This window comes from Barbatula barbatula, assembly GCF_947034865.1.
Source record: "Barbatula barbatula genome assembly, chromosome: 16".
Classification (NCBI taxonomy): Eukaryota; Metazoa; Chordata; class Actinopteri; order Cypriniformes; family Nemacheilidae; genus Barbatula; species Barbatula barbatula.
In genome coordinates, this window is record NC_136779.1 from 17,528,926 (window position 1) to 17,546,662 (window position 17,737).

At 44.9% G+C, this 17,737-nt stretch overlaps 1 protein-coding gene across 2 annotated transcripts in view; it reads right to left on the reverse strand.

Annotated features, from left to right (window-relative positions):
• Positions 1–7,865: 7,865 nt before the first annotated feature.
• The window catches only part of LOC306905653 (integrin alpha-X-like), a 70,137-nt gene continuing 60,265 nt past the window's right edge, over positions 7,866–17,737 (reverse strand). For both annotated transcript variants that reach the window (XM_079476437.1, XM_079476436.1), the window contains exons 26-30: positions 15,819–15,908; positions 15,603–15,713; positions 15,408–15,521; positions 14,101–14,211; positions 7,866–9,126 (exon numbers count right to left, since the gene is read on the reverse strand). In XM_079476437.1, the coding sequence (XP_079332563.1) occupies positions 9,049–9,126; positions 14,101–14,211; positions 15,408–15,521; positions 15,603–15,713; positions 15,819–15,908 (504 nt within the window). In that variant the 3' untranslated portion in view covers positions 7,866–9,048. The remainder of the gene's footprint in view (positions 9,127–14,100; positions 14,212–15,407; positions 15,522–15,602; positions 15,714–15,818; positions 15,909–17,737) is intronic.

A 17,737-nucleotide genomic window follows, 5' to 3' on the forward strand; every position in this document is an offset into this window, starting at 1 on the left:
AAGAAAATAGTTTGAACAACCCTATCACACAAGACATATTTAGAGCAGCAGTTATGGCAGGTGCCCCTAATGGCGTTAAACAAGTGATGGAAAATAACCCTGACATTCCAATTACCAGCAACGAGGTATGGGAGAGACATTTAGTCCACCACACAGATAGGGCTGTAGAAAAAGCAGGCACGGAGGAACAAGAATTAGAGAAGGTGAAGACACAGCTGTTGAAATTGCAGTTAGAAAAGACCAAAAATGAGGGGGGGACAAGAAAGAGTAAGCAAATGCCAGAGCAATCTCATCAACCACCCTCTTACCCATATGAAGGCCCACCCTATGCAGAAGGTAATTTTGAGGGACCCTGGGAAGCACCCAAAAAGTACACACAAGCCAATGCAGCAGGGGGGAGGGGAAATAGACAAAGAGGTAATTGGAGGAGTAATAATAGAGGGAGGGGAACTTTTGGAGGAGGACAGCAACGCGGGGGAAATTATTTCGTGTGTGGTAAAGCAGATCACTGGATGTGAAATTGTCCACAGGCACAGGGTCAAAATGACGGTCCACCTGCGGGGGGATGGGGTCCCCGAGGAGGTGGTGCCGGTCGTCGCGGCAGGGAACCACAAACTCCATACAACCCGGGGCAATATCCTCCACCACCCTCCAACCACCAGGCGCCTATGCACCCAACATGGGGCCCGGGGGGTGGTGCGGGGGGTTGTTGAAGGGGCCTTCAGAGAACTGACAGGGGGGGAAGGGCTGAACCTCTCATGACTTTAACGGTAAACAACAAACCATTAAAAGCTCTGGTGGACACCGGAGCCACCTATTCGACTGTCACAGGCGGCATAAAACAATCTGATTTGAGTGAAAAAACTGTGGCGGTCGTCGGGTTCTCTGGGGGGGTAGAAAACTGGCCTAAGACAAAACCATTTAAAGTAGAAGTTATCACACTCGTTCCTTTTCTCCAGCAATGCTCCCATTCCTCTTTTGGGGAGAGATCTGTTGATAAAAATAGGGGCTAGTATTCTGTGTTCGGCAGAAGGGGTTATAGTAACTTTTCCAGATGGTACAACTATTAACTGTTCCCTCTCAGGTAACACGACAGACAGCCAGTGGATGCTGACCTCATGTGGTGAGAAGGAGGCAGCTGACCTTTACTGGGTAAAACCAGATGATGGCTCACCGTGGAGCACAGCAATGGAATTGTATAATAATTACCGATCATGGATTTCCACGTTAGACATCTATTTACCCCCAATAGACCCATTACATTGTACATTGTTTTATGACAGAAATTACATAACCAATTATGAAGAAATGTTTCAGGAAGTGGAGGGCGACAGATGGGTATTGGAGGGAGCAGGACTTTTTTGTGAGTAACGAAGGAGTGGCAGCTCCAGTGAAGCTGACAGAAGAGCAGCTTAAATGGTATGAGATGGCAGACACAGCAGCACCTCACATATCGTTAGCCTTACACCCAAGCCATGAAGCCAGGGAGCTAGGTAAAATTACAAAAATATTACTGGTCACCCAGGATTGGGAGCCCACAGAGAAAACAAATGTTAAATATTCACCGAAGAACAAAGCCTATTGGATAGGGGGTTATACACGAGACACTGGAGTTCTAGAGCATGAGCAGGTTTCTAGATTCCATGGCAGAGAGCTGTCAGATAGTGAAGGGGTAGCAGACATCATTAAAAATTTACCTGAAGATCTTTGGTCCCAGGGACCAACAGATGTAGGTTTTTGTAATATGTCTCCAGTTTACTTTCAGCTGAAAAAACCTGACCCCATCTGGATTCCACAGTACCGCAACAAACCTGAGGCGGACGAGGGTGTGGCCGCAACAGTAAAAGGTCTCCTAGAGAGAGGTGTTATTACACCATACAAGTCTAGGTGGAACACACCTATTTTTCCGGTGCCCAAACCAGGCACAAACAAGTACAGGTTGGTACATGATTTGAGAGCAATCAATGCTGTTGTGGCTACACCATCGTTGACAGTGCCTAACCCGTACACTGCACTTTCTGTGATAACACCTGAACACAATTGGTTTACATGTATTGACTTAGCTAATGCATTTTTCTGTATCCCTTTAGCGGAGGAATGCAAGGCTTGCGTGGCTTTCACTTACAGGTGTTGTCAATACTCTTACAACAGGTTACCCCAGGGGTTTGTTTTATCCCCAGGAATTTTTAATCATGCACTAAAACAACAGTTACAAGACTGCAGTTTGCCTGAAGACTGTGTGCTGATCATGTATGTTGCTGACCTCCTCTTGGCAGCCAAAACAGAGCAAGGATGCCTGGAGCGGAGCGAAGCTGTGTTGAGACAATTACACAAAAGTGGCTTCAAGGTAAGCAAGGAAAAGCTGCAATTGTGCAGACCTTGTGTCACATTTCTAGGTCGCATGATCACCCCACAAGGCTCCACGCTAACTGCAGCCCACAGACGAGGAATTTTGAGTCATCCAAAACCAACCACGGTTAAGGAGATGTTGTCATTCCTAGGCCTCACAGGGTACAGTAGACACTATATTCCAATGTATGTTTCACTAACAGCCCCTTTGAGAGATCTTGTAAAACAGCAGGGTATGAAGAATCTGAGTGCAAAAATGGAATGGACACAGGAAGCTGAACGGACGTTCATTGACCTGAAACAACAATAGGCAAATGCAGCTAATCTGAGCTGTGCTGATTACAGATTACCGTTTTATTTAGACGTTTCTGAGACAGGTTCCAGTGCACACGGTATACCTTACCAGAAAGACCAAGGGGGTAGAAAAGTGTTGATGTACGTTAGCATGTTGTTAGACAGTGTTGAGCAAAGACAGCCTCGATGCAGTAGATTCATCGCAGGATTGGCAATGGTAGTGAAGAAAACCTCTCACATTGTCATGGGCCACCACCTTGTTGTTTTAACCACCCACTCAATCGCATCTTTTATTAATTCTGAGTCATTCACATTTTCCCCTTTACGCCAGTGACGCATCGCAGCAATTTTGCTCGCTGACCATATTGTGTACACACACGATGGCATCAACATGGCTGATTTGTTAGAAGACTGTGAACCGCATGATTGCGCCCCAATCACAGAGAGGGCTTCAGTGGTCAGACCAGGTCTGTGTGCGAAACCCCTGGTTGGCCCTGAACCAGTGATGACCTTGTTCACCGATGGATGCTGCTTCAGGGCAGAGGATGGAAGTTTGAAAGCAGCATATGCAGTAGTAGAGCAGGTAGGGGACGCTATGATTACAAAGGATGCAGCAAGGTTAGAAGGAAAGCAGTCAGCACAGAGAGCAGAAATGGTAGCAGTGATCAAAGCCTTGCATCATGCTGGTGAGCACCGTGTAAACATCTATACTGACTCTGCTTATGTTGTTACATCTGTACATGTTGAAATGCCCTTATGGCAACGATGTGGCTTTATCACATCCTCTGGTCGACCAATTACACATGCATGTGACGCCAGAGACCTTTTAGAGGCTCTGATGATCCCCACGGAGGTGGCAGTGATTAAATGCACTGGTCATTCTAAGGTGGATAGTCCTTTGAGCAGAGGCAATGATGCAGCAGACTTGGCGGGCAAAGGCTGCTGCTGGTTATGTGCCCTCGCAGATACTCTGTAGATCAGAAAGAACATCGACCGATCTGTTGCCCAGGTTCACCTTTGTAAAGAGCATCAGCGCTGTACCCCTGAAGAAATCTCAGTGTGGGCACAGCACGGAGCCGTCCGCACCTCTGATGGACTTTGGCAAGCTCCGGACGGACGTCCATCCAGCGCTTCCCGCGAGTCTGTGTTATTCTATCATGGTAGAAGCTCATGGAGTAAGCCATGTAGGAGAAAAACAGATGATGAGAGCTCTTGAGCCCTGTTGGCATCCTTTCTTAAGAGCTATGGTCACCGCACTTGTGAGTACATGTGAGATTTGCCAGGAACATAACGTAAAACCCACGATTAAGCCAACAAGAGGTTCGTTTCCTTTGACCGGTGGTCCAGGAGATGAGATCGTGATTGACTTCACAGACATGATCACCAAGGTGCACGGGAAACGGTATGTTCTGGTAATTGTTGACTATTTCACTTATCCTGTCGGAAGAGAAGACAGTACGGCAGTGATTAAGTGTTTAATAAATCATTATATACCGCATTATGGGTTCCCCCACCGTATAAGATCAGACAACGGCAGTCACTTCAAAAACGAGCATTTGAGAGTTGTTGAACATGCCCTAGGCCTGACACATGCGTTCGGTGCCGTTTGGCATCCAGCCAGCCAAGGTAAAGTCGAACGAATGAACCTGACCCTGAAACTCAAATTGGCTAAAATCTGTGCACAGACTAAATTAAATTGGTTGTCAGCCTTGCCATTGGCCTTAATGTCGGTAAGATCATCTGTTAACAGAGTTACAGGTTTCACCCCTTTTGAATTGTTTACAGGTCGCCAGTTTCCAGCTCCTAGGACAGCACTGACCGAGGCACCTGTAAAACCATTGTCTTATACTGTGTATTTTGATAAACTCACTGCTCTTATTAAGACTTTTTCTTGCCAGGTGAATACAGCCCCGACTGAAGACCCCCATCCAGCAACAGCACCCTGGGTGAGGAGGAAGTGGAATGAGCCCAGGTGGTCACAACCTTACAGGGTGACCGCGAGGACATCACACTGTGTTAAATTACAGGGAAAGGGTGACACTTGGTTTCATTTAACCTCATGTGTAGCTTGCGAGCCCCCGTCTAGGGATCTTGCTGAGACACGGGTGGACCTGAGGAGTCAGGTCCAAGAGAGGGGAAGTGCGGGTGGAGAACCACCAGGCTGAAGAAGCCACAGGTGAAAACACAACACCACCAGTCCAACAACAACTGCAAATAATGTTGAGAATAAAGTGACAGGGATATCAACACCCCGGCTAGGGTGTGGTCTGGACAAATTGGACTTTGAGCGAGTACAACGAATTTTAAGTGAAGTGTTCACGGATGTGGAAATGCGTATAACCATTATTCTTTTTAATCAATATTCATTATTGCTATTGTGATTTTCATATTGTCTTATTCATTAACATATAACCATTTATTCCTTACAATTAAGTACATTTTGTGTGATTTTAACCATATATCTTTTCTTAATCGTATATTTTCATTAAGTATACTGTGTGTTTAACCATTTTAATTTTCAAGAGTGTGTTTATTGTTCCTTTTAAAGTACTAGAGAGGGTAACGAGATGAAGCTGTGGGAAAACTGCAAGCTGTCGGGGATCCTATTAATAATTTCAGGAGTCATAGTGGGAATAATTTTTAGCCTAACTGAGGGTCAGGAAAGCAACAACACAACATCGAAACCGAGACACAACAGAGCCATAGCCGATACGAGGTTACCATGTGAACAACTAAGGAACACTCGGGAGTGGACAATCCAATCTGGGAATGGTTAGATAAGGTGTTGGGGAAATGGGAAGCATTAGTGATGTCAATTGTAGGGTCCATAGGAGTATTTTTGGCAATCACAATCACCTGCGGATGTTGTTGTATTCCGTGTATTAGATCATTGTGTAACAGGCTCATTGTAACAGCCATAGAGAAAAAAGAAGGCCCGACCCAGTACATCATGCCTTTGTTGTCCAGTGAGTTAGAAGGAGAGGAAAATTATGTGTGACCTCTTTCGAGAGAGGGAATTGTGGGAATTAAGATCAATAGAAATGGATGAGTAATTTAGTTTTAAAATATAAAGGAAGATTTTGGTGTTGCTTGACAACACTTTGAGGCAGGATAAAGAGCTCCAGGAACGACTGGTAAGTGTGCTAATTTCGCTGTAGGGTAATCTAAAAAGTAAAATTGTACACTGCCTGTCACATACTTATGTATGAGAAACTTCAGAGAAGTTTAAATTGTAACACTTTTTTGAATTTTCAGCTTCGGTTTTTGGCAATCAAATGTGGGAGGGACCAAAAGACAACTGTGTGGCGAATGCTTCAGAGTATCTTCTCTAATCACCTTTCCATTAATACAACCTGGACCGTTGTAGGGAATAAAACATGTTTTAGAGACCTGTTCCTGAAGACCATTGTACCTTACTGTCCTTTTGTCAGAAATGACTTGTAAATGTGATGTTATACCTCAAATTATTTATTTATTTGGTTGCCTGCACATTCTTTGGTACCAAATATCTTTATTACTTAATATAATGTTTACTGTTAGCCTAATTATTTTCATCCCAGAGCTGACCCCTTTAAATTAACAATTATTGTTAGTGTTCTAATTTGCCTGTAATGTTTTTTTACCAACATTTTTTGTAAACCTGCATGTACTTTATTTTATTTTTCAGTTATTTACATTTCAGTGCTCTACACAGTTACTGTACTTTGAAATGTGGAATTAAAACGCAAAACGAATTTGTCTGGTTTGATGAATCATTATTCTTTATAAACTGCATGCTAGAAATATATAAATATTATATATATATATATATATATATATATACAATAAGCGGCGGCAAAACGCACAAAAATAGCGTTTAACTCCGACGGGCCGCGGAAGAGCCGCCTTCAATATAACGGCGGAATGGAGGCGGTAGAAAGCCGGCTGCCGCTTTTAAATAGCAGCTGCCTCCGGCGGTGCGCCGTCAGACGCGTTTGCGATTACGCCTTTCTGACGCTTCTACTGCCTCCGGAGCACCGCCGACTCATTGCTATCTGGGAAGAGACCGGAAAGTTAAATGTACATTTAAGGAACAGCTGGAGGACCAATTTGCACCTTATTAGGTCATTTGGCAACATGATTGGGTATAAAAAGAGCCTCTCAGAGTGGCAGTCAGTGGCGGCGCCAGGGGGGGTCTTGGGGGGTCTCAAGACCCTTCCAAAAAACGCCTTGAACCCCATTAGACCCCCCACACATTCCTGATTCAAAAATATTTGATAAAAATAAAAATTTATATATCCGGGATAAAGATTAAAAAATCGTTCTCTTCAAACTACGCAAAACAATAATAATTAATAATTTAATCGACATATAAAAAAATATAAACATCAGAATCAATGCGACGCCACATGAACGTTGTTGCCGCTGCGTCTTGCGTCATTGCGTTCAAGGCGCTGCCGCGAGACCGCAAGAGCTGCTACGCACTTTTCTTGAAGCTAAAAATGGATCGTTTTGTCATACCTAAAAAGGGGCGAAGGAGACAGGTGAGCAGATGGAAAGAAATGGCGCCTCATCGAGCGCTACAAGCGGGCACGGATGGTGGGAATCCTGATGGCGGAGAGGATTTAACTGGGGATTTAATCCATGGCCCAGCCGAGAAACCAAGACAGCCTCAATTTAAATCATACCCGTGTCGTTCTTTTGGATTGTAAATATGTTTTCTGTCATGGGTGTGGCCAGCGCCGCAGCTACCACGCGCTGTGCATAAGGCACCAAGTGCTAAGGCGGCACCAAAAATTGCGTAATGAAAAACATTTTTTCAAATCTAATTTTATTTCATTAGGCTATAGAAAAATTATTAGGCAGGCACATTTTAGCCATGTATATGTAAAAAAAAACCCGGGCGAACAATCCCATATCACCACCACCCGCCCATGTACGGATGCGCGGCAGCGCCGGTTGATCGCCGGTATGTCAGCAAAGCTGTGAAGATTTTACTTTCTCTATTTAGTGTTCCTAGGTTTTATACTGCGATGCTGCTATTGTGTTATTGGTATTGAGTTATATGTTTGGTAATAAAAAGTTAAACTAGCAAATTTCAGGGTGGGGGAGGGCATCATAATGGAATTATGCTTAGGGCACCAATATGGCTAGCAGCGGCACTGGGTGTGGATATGGCAATTAAAGTTCGAGCATATTGTTTGCAAACTACAATTGATTAATTAATTAAAAACAAAGTAGCTGATATGCTGTGTTGTTTTATTTGTTTAGTAGCATTAAAATGCAGTTATTACCCGTGTCCACTGTATTTTCTGTTGGTTTTCATGAGACCCCCCTTTAAATGACCAGGACTCCCCATTGCCCCCCAAATCAAAATTGTCTGGAGCCGACCACTGGTGGACTCGCAGAAGTCAAGATGGGTAGAGGATCGCCAATTCCCCCAATGCTGCGTCGAAAAGTAGTGGAGCAATATCAGAAAGAGTTTCTCTGAGAAAAATTGCAAAGAGTTTGAAGTTACCATCATCTACAGTGCATAATATCATGAGGATTTTAATAACAGAATGCAAAATACACCACATAAGACAAAGGTATACAGTAGTATACTAATAGAAAAGCTGAAAAATTACATCCATTATCAATATTTCAGTTATTGCATGCAGCTAAATATTAATCAAATTATTGTGATAAAATGTATGAAATTAAGCAGTATATATATATATGCTCTTAATAGGTTAAGTAGTTTTTTAATAATAATACAAAATTGACATTTTGTGGAAACTTCAATATTCTCAACTCTCAAAGCAAAACAAACTATATAACAAGAAATTAGAAAAGATCATAAAAACTAGTTAAAGTTGAAAAAAGCTAAGGGTTTCAATATAAATTCCTAGGACAAAATACCTAAATAATGCAAAACTCTTTTGTTAGGGGTTAGATATTATTTAGTTTTTCATTTTTTTTATATCAAGCTTTCAAAAAACAGAGCTTCCCAAACTTCACAGGTGTAAGGCTACCTAAAACATTATTAAGCGACTTTGAGTACTTGAAAAGCGCTATATAAATTCAATTTATTATTATTATTGTAAACATAATCGTTAATACATTTTTGGTGAAGGTAAGGCAAACTACACATTTGAATTTAAAATATATTTAAACCCTTTGCATGAAATTTGAAAATTACATAAAAGTGCCACATTAGTTTACATTGCAATTGCAATAAAACCCAGAATTCTATTTTTAATTGAATATTTGAACTCACCCTATGCCAGACTCCCCCTGCTATACCCCTATAGCCCACCTGGGGCCGCTGAACACGGTTTGGGAAGCACCGTTCTTACAGTAAACAAAATATAATTTACATAACGATAACTCATCATATGAATAGTATCGTTTGAAACAACGTAATTTGTTGGAGTTTGGATGCCCCTATTCTGCCGTCTCCAACCCTGCAGCTCCCTGAGCTTCCTCCAGCATCTGCTTGTATCCGCTTTTAAAGAAACCAGCCTTGCAAAGGGGAAAAAAACAACATTCAGATGCGGAAAACACTTAAAGAATATTTTGTTCTCTCATCATTATGTACTCTGAGTCATGCCATCTTATCCACCTTTTTCATAATGCCTTGTGTATACTCGATGGAATGATGCTTAAGACTTCCAAGACATCATCTCTGACTGACTTGAACAGGCCAATGAAAATTGGCTAATGAAATTTGAATGCTGGTCCCCGCCCCGGATATCTGGGTATAAAAGGGAGCCGGCGTGCTGCATTCCTTCACCTTTTGTGCTGAGGAGCCTGAGGATCGTGCCCCGACTGCTGCAGCGGGCGGCCAGCGTTGTGGCATGAAGGACAAAAAAGAAAGTTCCCTTTCTGTCTGTCTCTCGACGTTGTGTCGACAGAATGGGGTTCCTCGGAAAACGCCACAATGCTGTGCCGCGTCACAATCTCCCGCGAAGCGATGCTGACTGGCCTGGGCGTGTCAGACGTGAGCGCTAGCGTGAATTGTAACCTTCCAGTGGAAGGGAAGGAGGCCAGAGCTTTCTTAAAAAGATAGGAGCCCCTTCCACCGGCCGTCACGGACGGAGGCCTAGTTCTCTTAACAACGAGAAGCCGCCCGGCACCGTAAGGGCCACTGGGAAGCGCCATTCCCCCCTGAGGGAACGCGCTACGGAGACCACTTCCTACCGCAGGGAGGAGCTTAGTGGAGATCCACACGCAATCTCGCCGGATAGGGGAGAGCACGTGGGAGACATGCGGACACGAGAGGGTGTCGCGAGCAGGTGAAAGTACACCTGGGAGAGGTTATGGGCCATCGTGTGAGAGCCATTCATGAGAAGACATCAGACGGAACCGCCCTGTGGTGGGGTTACTACGTGTGGAGCACTAGGCCTTGTTAGAGCCACTGCTAGAGCTCAAAAACAGGCCAAGGGAGTGCTTAGTGATGGATGGAATGCCTACTCTTCGCCCAAGTGGGGGGAAGAGGAGAGGCTAGATAGCGCCATGTCCCACCTGGGGAGGGGCGCTATCGCAGGCGTACGCCCACCGGCTGCCGGTCTTACCTGGCGGTGTCCTGTAAGACTCTGGCTGATACCGGTTCCACACAGAGGCTGTAGAACCTCGCGAAGGTACTGGCCGTAGCCCAACCCGCAGCTCTACATACGTCTGCCAGAGAGGCACCCTGAGCCAGTGCCCACGAGGAGGCCACACCCCTGGTGGAGTGCGCCCTCACTGCAAGCGGGCACGGGAGGCCTTGTGATCGGTAAGCCGTAGTGACGGCGTCCACGATCCAGTGCGCCAACCTCTGTTCGGAGACAGCCCTCCCCTTGTGCTGACCTCCAAAACAGACGAAGAGCTGCTCAGAGCTCCTGAAGCTCTGCGTGCGTTCCAAGTAGAGGCGCAGCGCGCGTACTGGACACAACACGGAAGGGGTTGGGTCTTCCTCCCCAGAAGGGAGCGCCTGCAGGTTCACCACCTGGTCCCGAAAGGGAGTGGTGGGAACTTTGGGCACGTAGCCAGGCCGGGGTCTCAGGATAACGTGAGATTGACCGGGCCCGAACTCTAGGCAATCCGTGGCCACGGAGAATGCTTGTAGGTCCCCTACCCTCTTGATGGAAGCGAGCGCCACTAGGAGAGCCGTCTTCATCGAGAGATGAGAAAGAGCAGCATCTCCGAGTGGCTCGAAGGGGGGCCTATGGAGGCCCGCCAGGACCACGTTGAGGTCCCAAGAGGGTACGGAGCGGGGTCGAGGTGGATTCAACCTTCTCGCACCCCTAAGAAACCTAATGATCAGGTCGTGCTGTCCCAAAGACTTCCCACTAACTGGTTCGTGATGAGCGGCAATAGCGGCTACATACACTTTCAGCGTGGAAGGGGAGAGATTGTTCTCGAGTCGCGACTGCAGGAAGGACAGCACGCTGCCGATCGAGCATTCCCGTGGGTCTTCTCCGTGAGAAGAACACCAGGACGAGAAGAGGCGCCACTTAAATGCGTATAGCCGCCTCGTGGCCGGGGCCCTAGCCTGAACAATGGTCTCTACCACCGCCGGGGGTAGACCACTCAGGATCTCCTCATCCCGTCCAGGAGCCAGACTTGGAGGTTCCAGAGGTCTGGTCTCGGATGCCATAACGCGCCCTTCCCCTGCGAAAGAAGGTCCTTCGTCAGGGGAATCGGCCAGGGGGGAGTTGTCATCAGAAGCATCAGCTCCGAGAACCAAGTCCGGTTGGGCCAGTAAGGCGCAACTAGTAGCACTTGATGCTCCTCTTCCCTGACCTTGCACATGACGTGTGCAATGAGGCTCACTGGGGGGAAGGCGGGCCTCGGTCAGGGAGTACCAAAGCGGGCAATGGGTGGTGTCCAGGGAGGCGAACAGGTCCACCTGTGCCTGCCCGGACTGCACCCAAATGAGCTGAACTGCACGGGGGTGGAGCCGCCACTCTCCGCGGGGCGTCGACTGACGAGAGAGCGATAACTGCCGCGAACAGATACCACCCTGTCGGTTGATATACGCCACGGCAGTCGTGCTGTCCGACGAGCTCGATCGCCCCCTTCACCAGAAGGGTAGCGACCTCTGCCTGAAGCACGGGAGCATCGACCCCTCCCACTGAAGTGAAGAGGATGCCCCGAAACTTGGGTGGGCGCTTGGCGAACTGAATCGCATAGCCGAGACGGATCGTCCTCTCTAGCCACCGTGCTGGTCTGGGAAGAGCCAGCCAGGCTCCCAGGGACCGAGACAGGGGGACCAGAGGTTCGATCTGCTTCATTGCCCCCGCGGGGGGTGGTTCGATGGCTGGCAGTACGGCTCCCGGAGAGCGGCTCTGCAAAGATGCCTGCCTGGCGATACTGTGGCACACCACACCGTCTGACTGAGGGTGCTGGTGGCCACTGAGGGTTACACCCGCCCGTGTGTCTCGCCGGGACACAACGTGGGGTTGCCGAGCACCGTCCTGCGGAGGGTGAGAGCGGCTGTGAGGAAGACCCAGGGAGAGAGAAAGCTCTTTTTGTGAGAATGTGGGTACCAGGCCCTGAAAAGGGCCCGGCTGGTATTGCAGGCACCGTCCCAGTCCAGAACTGCTGGGAGAAGTCCTCGACCGTGTCACCAAACAGCCCACCATGCACGATGTGAGCGTCGAGAAAGCGAACCTTCTCAGCATCCCGCATCTGCGCAAGGTTCAACCAAAGGTGTCTCTCCTGGACCATTAGTGTGGACATCGTCCGACCCAGGGCCCACGCCGTCACCTTCGTCGCCCGGAGAACGAGGTCAGTGGCAGTGCGGAGTTCCTGCATAAGACCTGGTCGGTCCTTCCCTCGTGCAACTCCTTCAATGCCTTGGCCTGGTGGACCTGCAGGATGGCCATAGCGTGAAGGGCCGAGGCAGCTTGACCCGCAGCGTTGTAAGCCTTCGACACCAGCGATGCCGAAAACTTACACGCCTTGGTCGATCTCTCCAGGTGGCAGCTGTCTGCGAGCCAGGGGGCTGGCCGATTGAGGCTCACGGTGATCCCCCTATCACCCTCGTTGCTCGCCGAGGCGGATGGCAGGGCTGATGCCACTGCTGCAGCGGGACGGGAAGCATTCGAGGTGGTGGCTGATTCCTGAAAGAACACAGCCACCCGTGACCGCAATGTCTGTATCATCATTCGCCGGCATGACGAATCCACAAACGCTGCCTCAGCGTGCCGGAGTCCCAGACACTTGAGGCAGACATCGTGTCCGTCCCCCTCCTCAATGAGTGCGTTGCAACCACGAGCACAGCGGGACATGCCACGCTGAAGAAATTAGCTCTTTTAGAGAGAAGCTTTGGAAGTTGCTGAGACGCCCAGGGGAAGTCACAGGAGAAGGGACAGTCCGCTGCACCACGTCGTAAGACCAGCAACAGTAGTAGAACCATGAAGTCGTCAGCATCAGGATGCGAAGGCTCCGAAGAACAAAAGGTGAATGAATGCAGCACTCCGGCTCCCTTTTATACCCGGATATCCGGGGCGGGGACCGGCATGCAAATTTCATTCGCCAATTTTCATTGGCCTGTTCAAGTCAGTCAGAGATGATAGGTTCTCAAGTCAAACCCCATTCTGTCGACACAACGTCGAGAGACCGACAGAAAGGGAACTCTGTTTTCTGTTTCAGAATGCGAGGTATGTCAATCACTGAAGTGTTCTTCATGTGTTAATAGTGATGTACTATGGAATAACTATTAAAATAAATAACAAAGTAAACAATAGGTTGTGATGTTTTTGAGCGGTGCAGAATGCAGTCAGAGCCATGACTGAGTTGTTATTTACTAAACGCTCTTGTACGTGACCACGTGGGTAACACTCGTTCGTTTTCTGTGGCTGCTGTGACAGGCTTTAACCACAAACATTATTTGAGAAACTTGATTATTAACCGTTAACAGAAATGTCCTCTAACATAGTAACAAATACAAAACGGAAGTGCGGAGCATCAAACATTGAGTCACTCGCGGTAATGGCGCCCTGCATGGAGATGTCAAGAAAAAGGTGGATATGTGTTTGATTTTCTTGAATTTAACCAAAATAAAATAAAATCCTAATGTATTTGTAGTGACAATCAATGGGACCCAGATCCATGCGGAAGCTCATACATTGCTTATAAAAGTAATACAAACAAGTAGGTGTGTGTGTGAGATAATGACATATTGTACTAAAATAAAATAACATGTGTATGTGTGACATAAGTGTGATGTCAAGTCAATCTGTCTGTAGTAACACATAGCCTTTTTTCTGTCATTTGATTTAATATCCCATGACAACAAGTCACAAAACTTGCTAGAACCTATGAAAGGGAGATGTCCTCATATTTGATTTAAGCCAATAGTTTGGGTCCCATATAAGATGACAGTGACAGCATTTTTTCAAAAACCATTGATCGTATTCAGCTGAAAACGTCATATATAACATTAGGGTGAGTGAATAATGTCAGAATAAACAATTCATGAATTTGATATTCAGATGGTGATATACGCACTTTATAGAGAGCCACTGTGATGAGAACCATTAGCAATAGTCCTCCTATGACCCCTCCAATGATTTCTTTCGTGAGATCAACCTGCTCATATACCTCCACTTGGCTAATAATCTGAACAAAGAAAATACTTGATGAGTCCTTAGTAATGACAAAATTGAAACCTAATAACTTTAATCAACAATTCATCTTTCTCTATTAATAACACATCATTTAATGTCTGGACTATAAATGGGAAATGTGTGATGGACTGATTTGATGGATGGACCTATTCATTTATTTAATATATTGTTCCCATGCCTCTCATTTATTTCAATGTATTTAGTCAGCTGAATGATGGAGTTAAATAATCTGTTTTATCCATTTGTTTTAATTTACAATAAACATTTTGCCTACCCTGACTATGCTCTATACTCCATACGTTCAGCCAGTATAAACTGTAAATATCATTTGTCATTGTAAAACAATCCTCCAAAGGTGGCATTTGTCGACCACATCCGTTATCCTATTTCAGTTGAAAAAAATTCAAACATTTATTTATCTTAAGACGTAATCGTTGTAGTTACATTCTAACCTTGAAATAATGGTTGTTTTTCTGAAATAAAACCTGAACTAATAAGCCTTGATGACAAATTTGACTTCAGCCTTCGAATTGCGATGCAGCTAATGTGATCCAGCAGATGTCCTTGCAGTTATACAAATTACTTGTAAAATAACAGTTTAGGTAGAATTTAAAAAATACAAAATAAAAAATAAATATGAAATATATGAAGGTAAATTAAGTGTTGACCATTGTGTTTAGTCTCCGTCCGATAACTGATATATGTATATTTAACCTTTTACATTTTGACAGACTTGACTCAGATTTGATGTTGTGTTTTTTATTTTGTGAGTTTTGCTATCTTGTTTTTATTTCCTGGCCACTGCATAATTTTGAACATCAAAACAAGCAAAGCATTATTGGTAATGTTATGAGTTCGGACTATGAATGTCTTAAAATTGTCTCTGCATGCAAGACAGAAATTACGGTAGCAATCTATTTTACAGTCCTGTTTCCAATGTACATACTTGAAAAGAAAATATAATAACTGGGTTATTAACCCTGAACTAAACCTAAACTTATACCATGTAGTTACCTTATACTTCCCAGTACTTTCTTAGGTAAGTACACTGTAAGTACACAAACTCTAAAATAAAGTGCAACCGAAATACATATATTTTTTTATTTTAAAATATAAAATCTTTAAAGACATCATGTTGTACCTGAAACAATATAAATGGCATTTATATATTACAAATAACAAAGTTACCTGTGCAGTTGGTGTAGACTGCCTGGAATCAGTAGAAAAGAAAACATATTTGCTCTTGTCATAACCCACAGATGCTGTACTGACCAATTCAAAAACAGCCGCTTTCAGGTCAGTCTAAGAGAGGGAAATTGTGATACCGTCATTACAGAAAGGATGATTGTCAAAAACTATGTGCTTTTTGTGCAATTCAGTTACCTGCTCAATCCATCCAGCGCTTACATTTCCAGAGATATTATAAAGTATAATTTCATTTCTCATCAGATTCACATCGCACATGAAGGTTGCACACACAGCAACAGAGCAGTTCTGACCCAGAAAAAAAACAAAGTTTTTCTGCAGTGACAGAAACTATTTCAATAAAGTAACATATACTATTAATAAATTAACAAAATAAAGGTAGAAAAAGCACACCACCACACGATGCTTTTTTATAACTTCCTTAATTTCCAGTTTGTTCACGAGAGACGGCTGCTCTGTCAGGTTCCTCTTGCAGCCTGAAATCTGTAAGAGAAAAAATTATCTTATTATATATTACGAATATGTGTAAATTATGTTGAATAGAAGATGCAGGTTCCTTTTCAAGTACGGTTCACTCAACATCTGTAGCTGGCTTATTAAAAGAATAGTTCACCTGAAAAGGAAATTTAAGCCATAATTTACTTCACTATCCTCGGTTCATATGTCTTCTATTTTCTTCAACTGAACATAATTTTTTGTGAGTAAAAACAATTCATATTTTTAGTTTATTTAGTCACATTTGGAAATAACCTTATTGTGACAATTTTGTGTAAGTAGAGTGATGTATCAAGTTCATATTCAAATGTACTCTAACTATGCTCAAAATTTATTAATTATATAGGCCTTCTATAACTGTGTTTATCTGAAGAAAGGACACTTGGATTTTAGAGGAGTACCTCTGTTGCCGATGAGCCACAAATGTGTCGTTCACTAAGTGCACATGTGCCAAGAAGGGATACCCGTTATACGCTACTTGTATAAGAGCACCAGTCTGACTTGTATAAAACATAGCAATTTCTGGATGCTCTTGAGACAGTCTTTCTCACTTCTGAGGTCGAGCTGAATGAGCACACTCAAGGTTTTGGATGATTGGCTGATAATAGTCCATTTAAATAATTCACTTGTGGTTATCTTTAAACATGCTGTGCCTGTCAACAGTGCAACACATTTTCTTCGCATAGAGTTGATCAGGGTATGGATTGTGGCCTGTGGAATCTTCAATGGATGTTCGATGTTGCTCGATATTGGCAGGAACTGTATAACGCTGTTGTATACATCGATCAAGAGCATCCCAAACATGCTTAATGGGTGACATGTCAGTTGACTATGCTGGCCATGCATGAACTGGCATGTTTTCAGCTTCCAGGAATTGTGTACAGATCCTTGCAAAATGGGGCTGTGCATTATCATCCTGCAACATGAGGTGATGGTCGTGGATGAATGGCACAACAATGGGCCTCAGGATTTTGTCACAGTATCTCCATGCATTCAAAATGCCATCAATTAATTGCACCTGTGTTTGTTGCATAACATATGCCTGCCCATACTCCAACTCCACCGCCACCATGGGCCACTCGATCCACAATGTTGACATCAGCAAACCGCTCACCCACACGACGCCATACATGCTGTCTGCCATCTGCACTAAACAGTGAAAACCGGGATTCATCTGTGAAGGGAACACCTCACCAAAGTGCCAGACGCCATTAAATGTGAGCATTTGCCCACTCAACGACGAGCATGCAAATGACCTTCCCTGAGACGGTTTCTGACAGTTTGTGCAGCAATTCTTTGGATATGCAAACTGATTGTTACAGCAGCTGTCCGGGTGACGATCTTGGAGGTGAAGATGCTGGATGTGTAGGTCCTGGGCTGGGCGTTTACACCAAACGCGGGTAAATCGCGCTATTCGCACGTAGTTGGATGCTTGAATATTTTGAGTTTACACGCTTCATTTCACGTGTGAAATTCTCTTCACAACAGACACGAATTCGCATCATGGGAGGGATTTCTGCCAGGCGTTTCCAGTCTCATTGCAAAATGGCTGACAAGGATTTTGTTGAGATGGTAGCTGGGCTATGGAAGGCTGATAAACAGTGCAGACTTGTTTAGGCGGTGTGTTGGTCCATCAGATCCTTCGGAGGCGCAGTCCTCCATTGTTGTTTTGGATATCTGCCTCCGCTCGCTATTTCAAAATCACATCACTACTATAGCAAGCTCCTGATTGGTTAACGTGGTGCGAATATCTGCCAAAGTTCAAATTTTTCAACTCGAGCAATTCACGCAAATCACGCGTTACGCGCATCAAACAC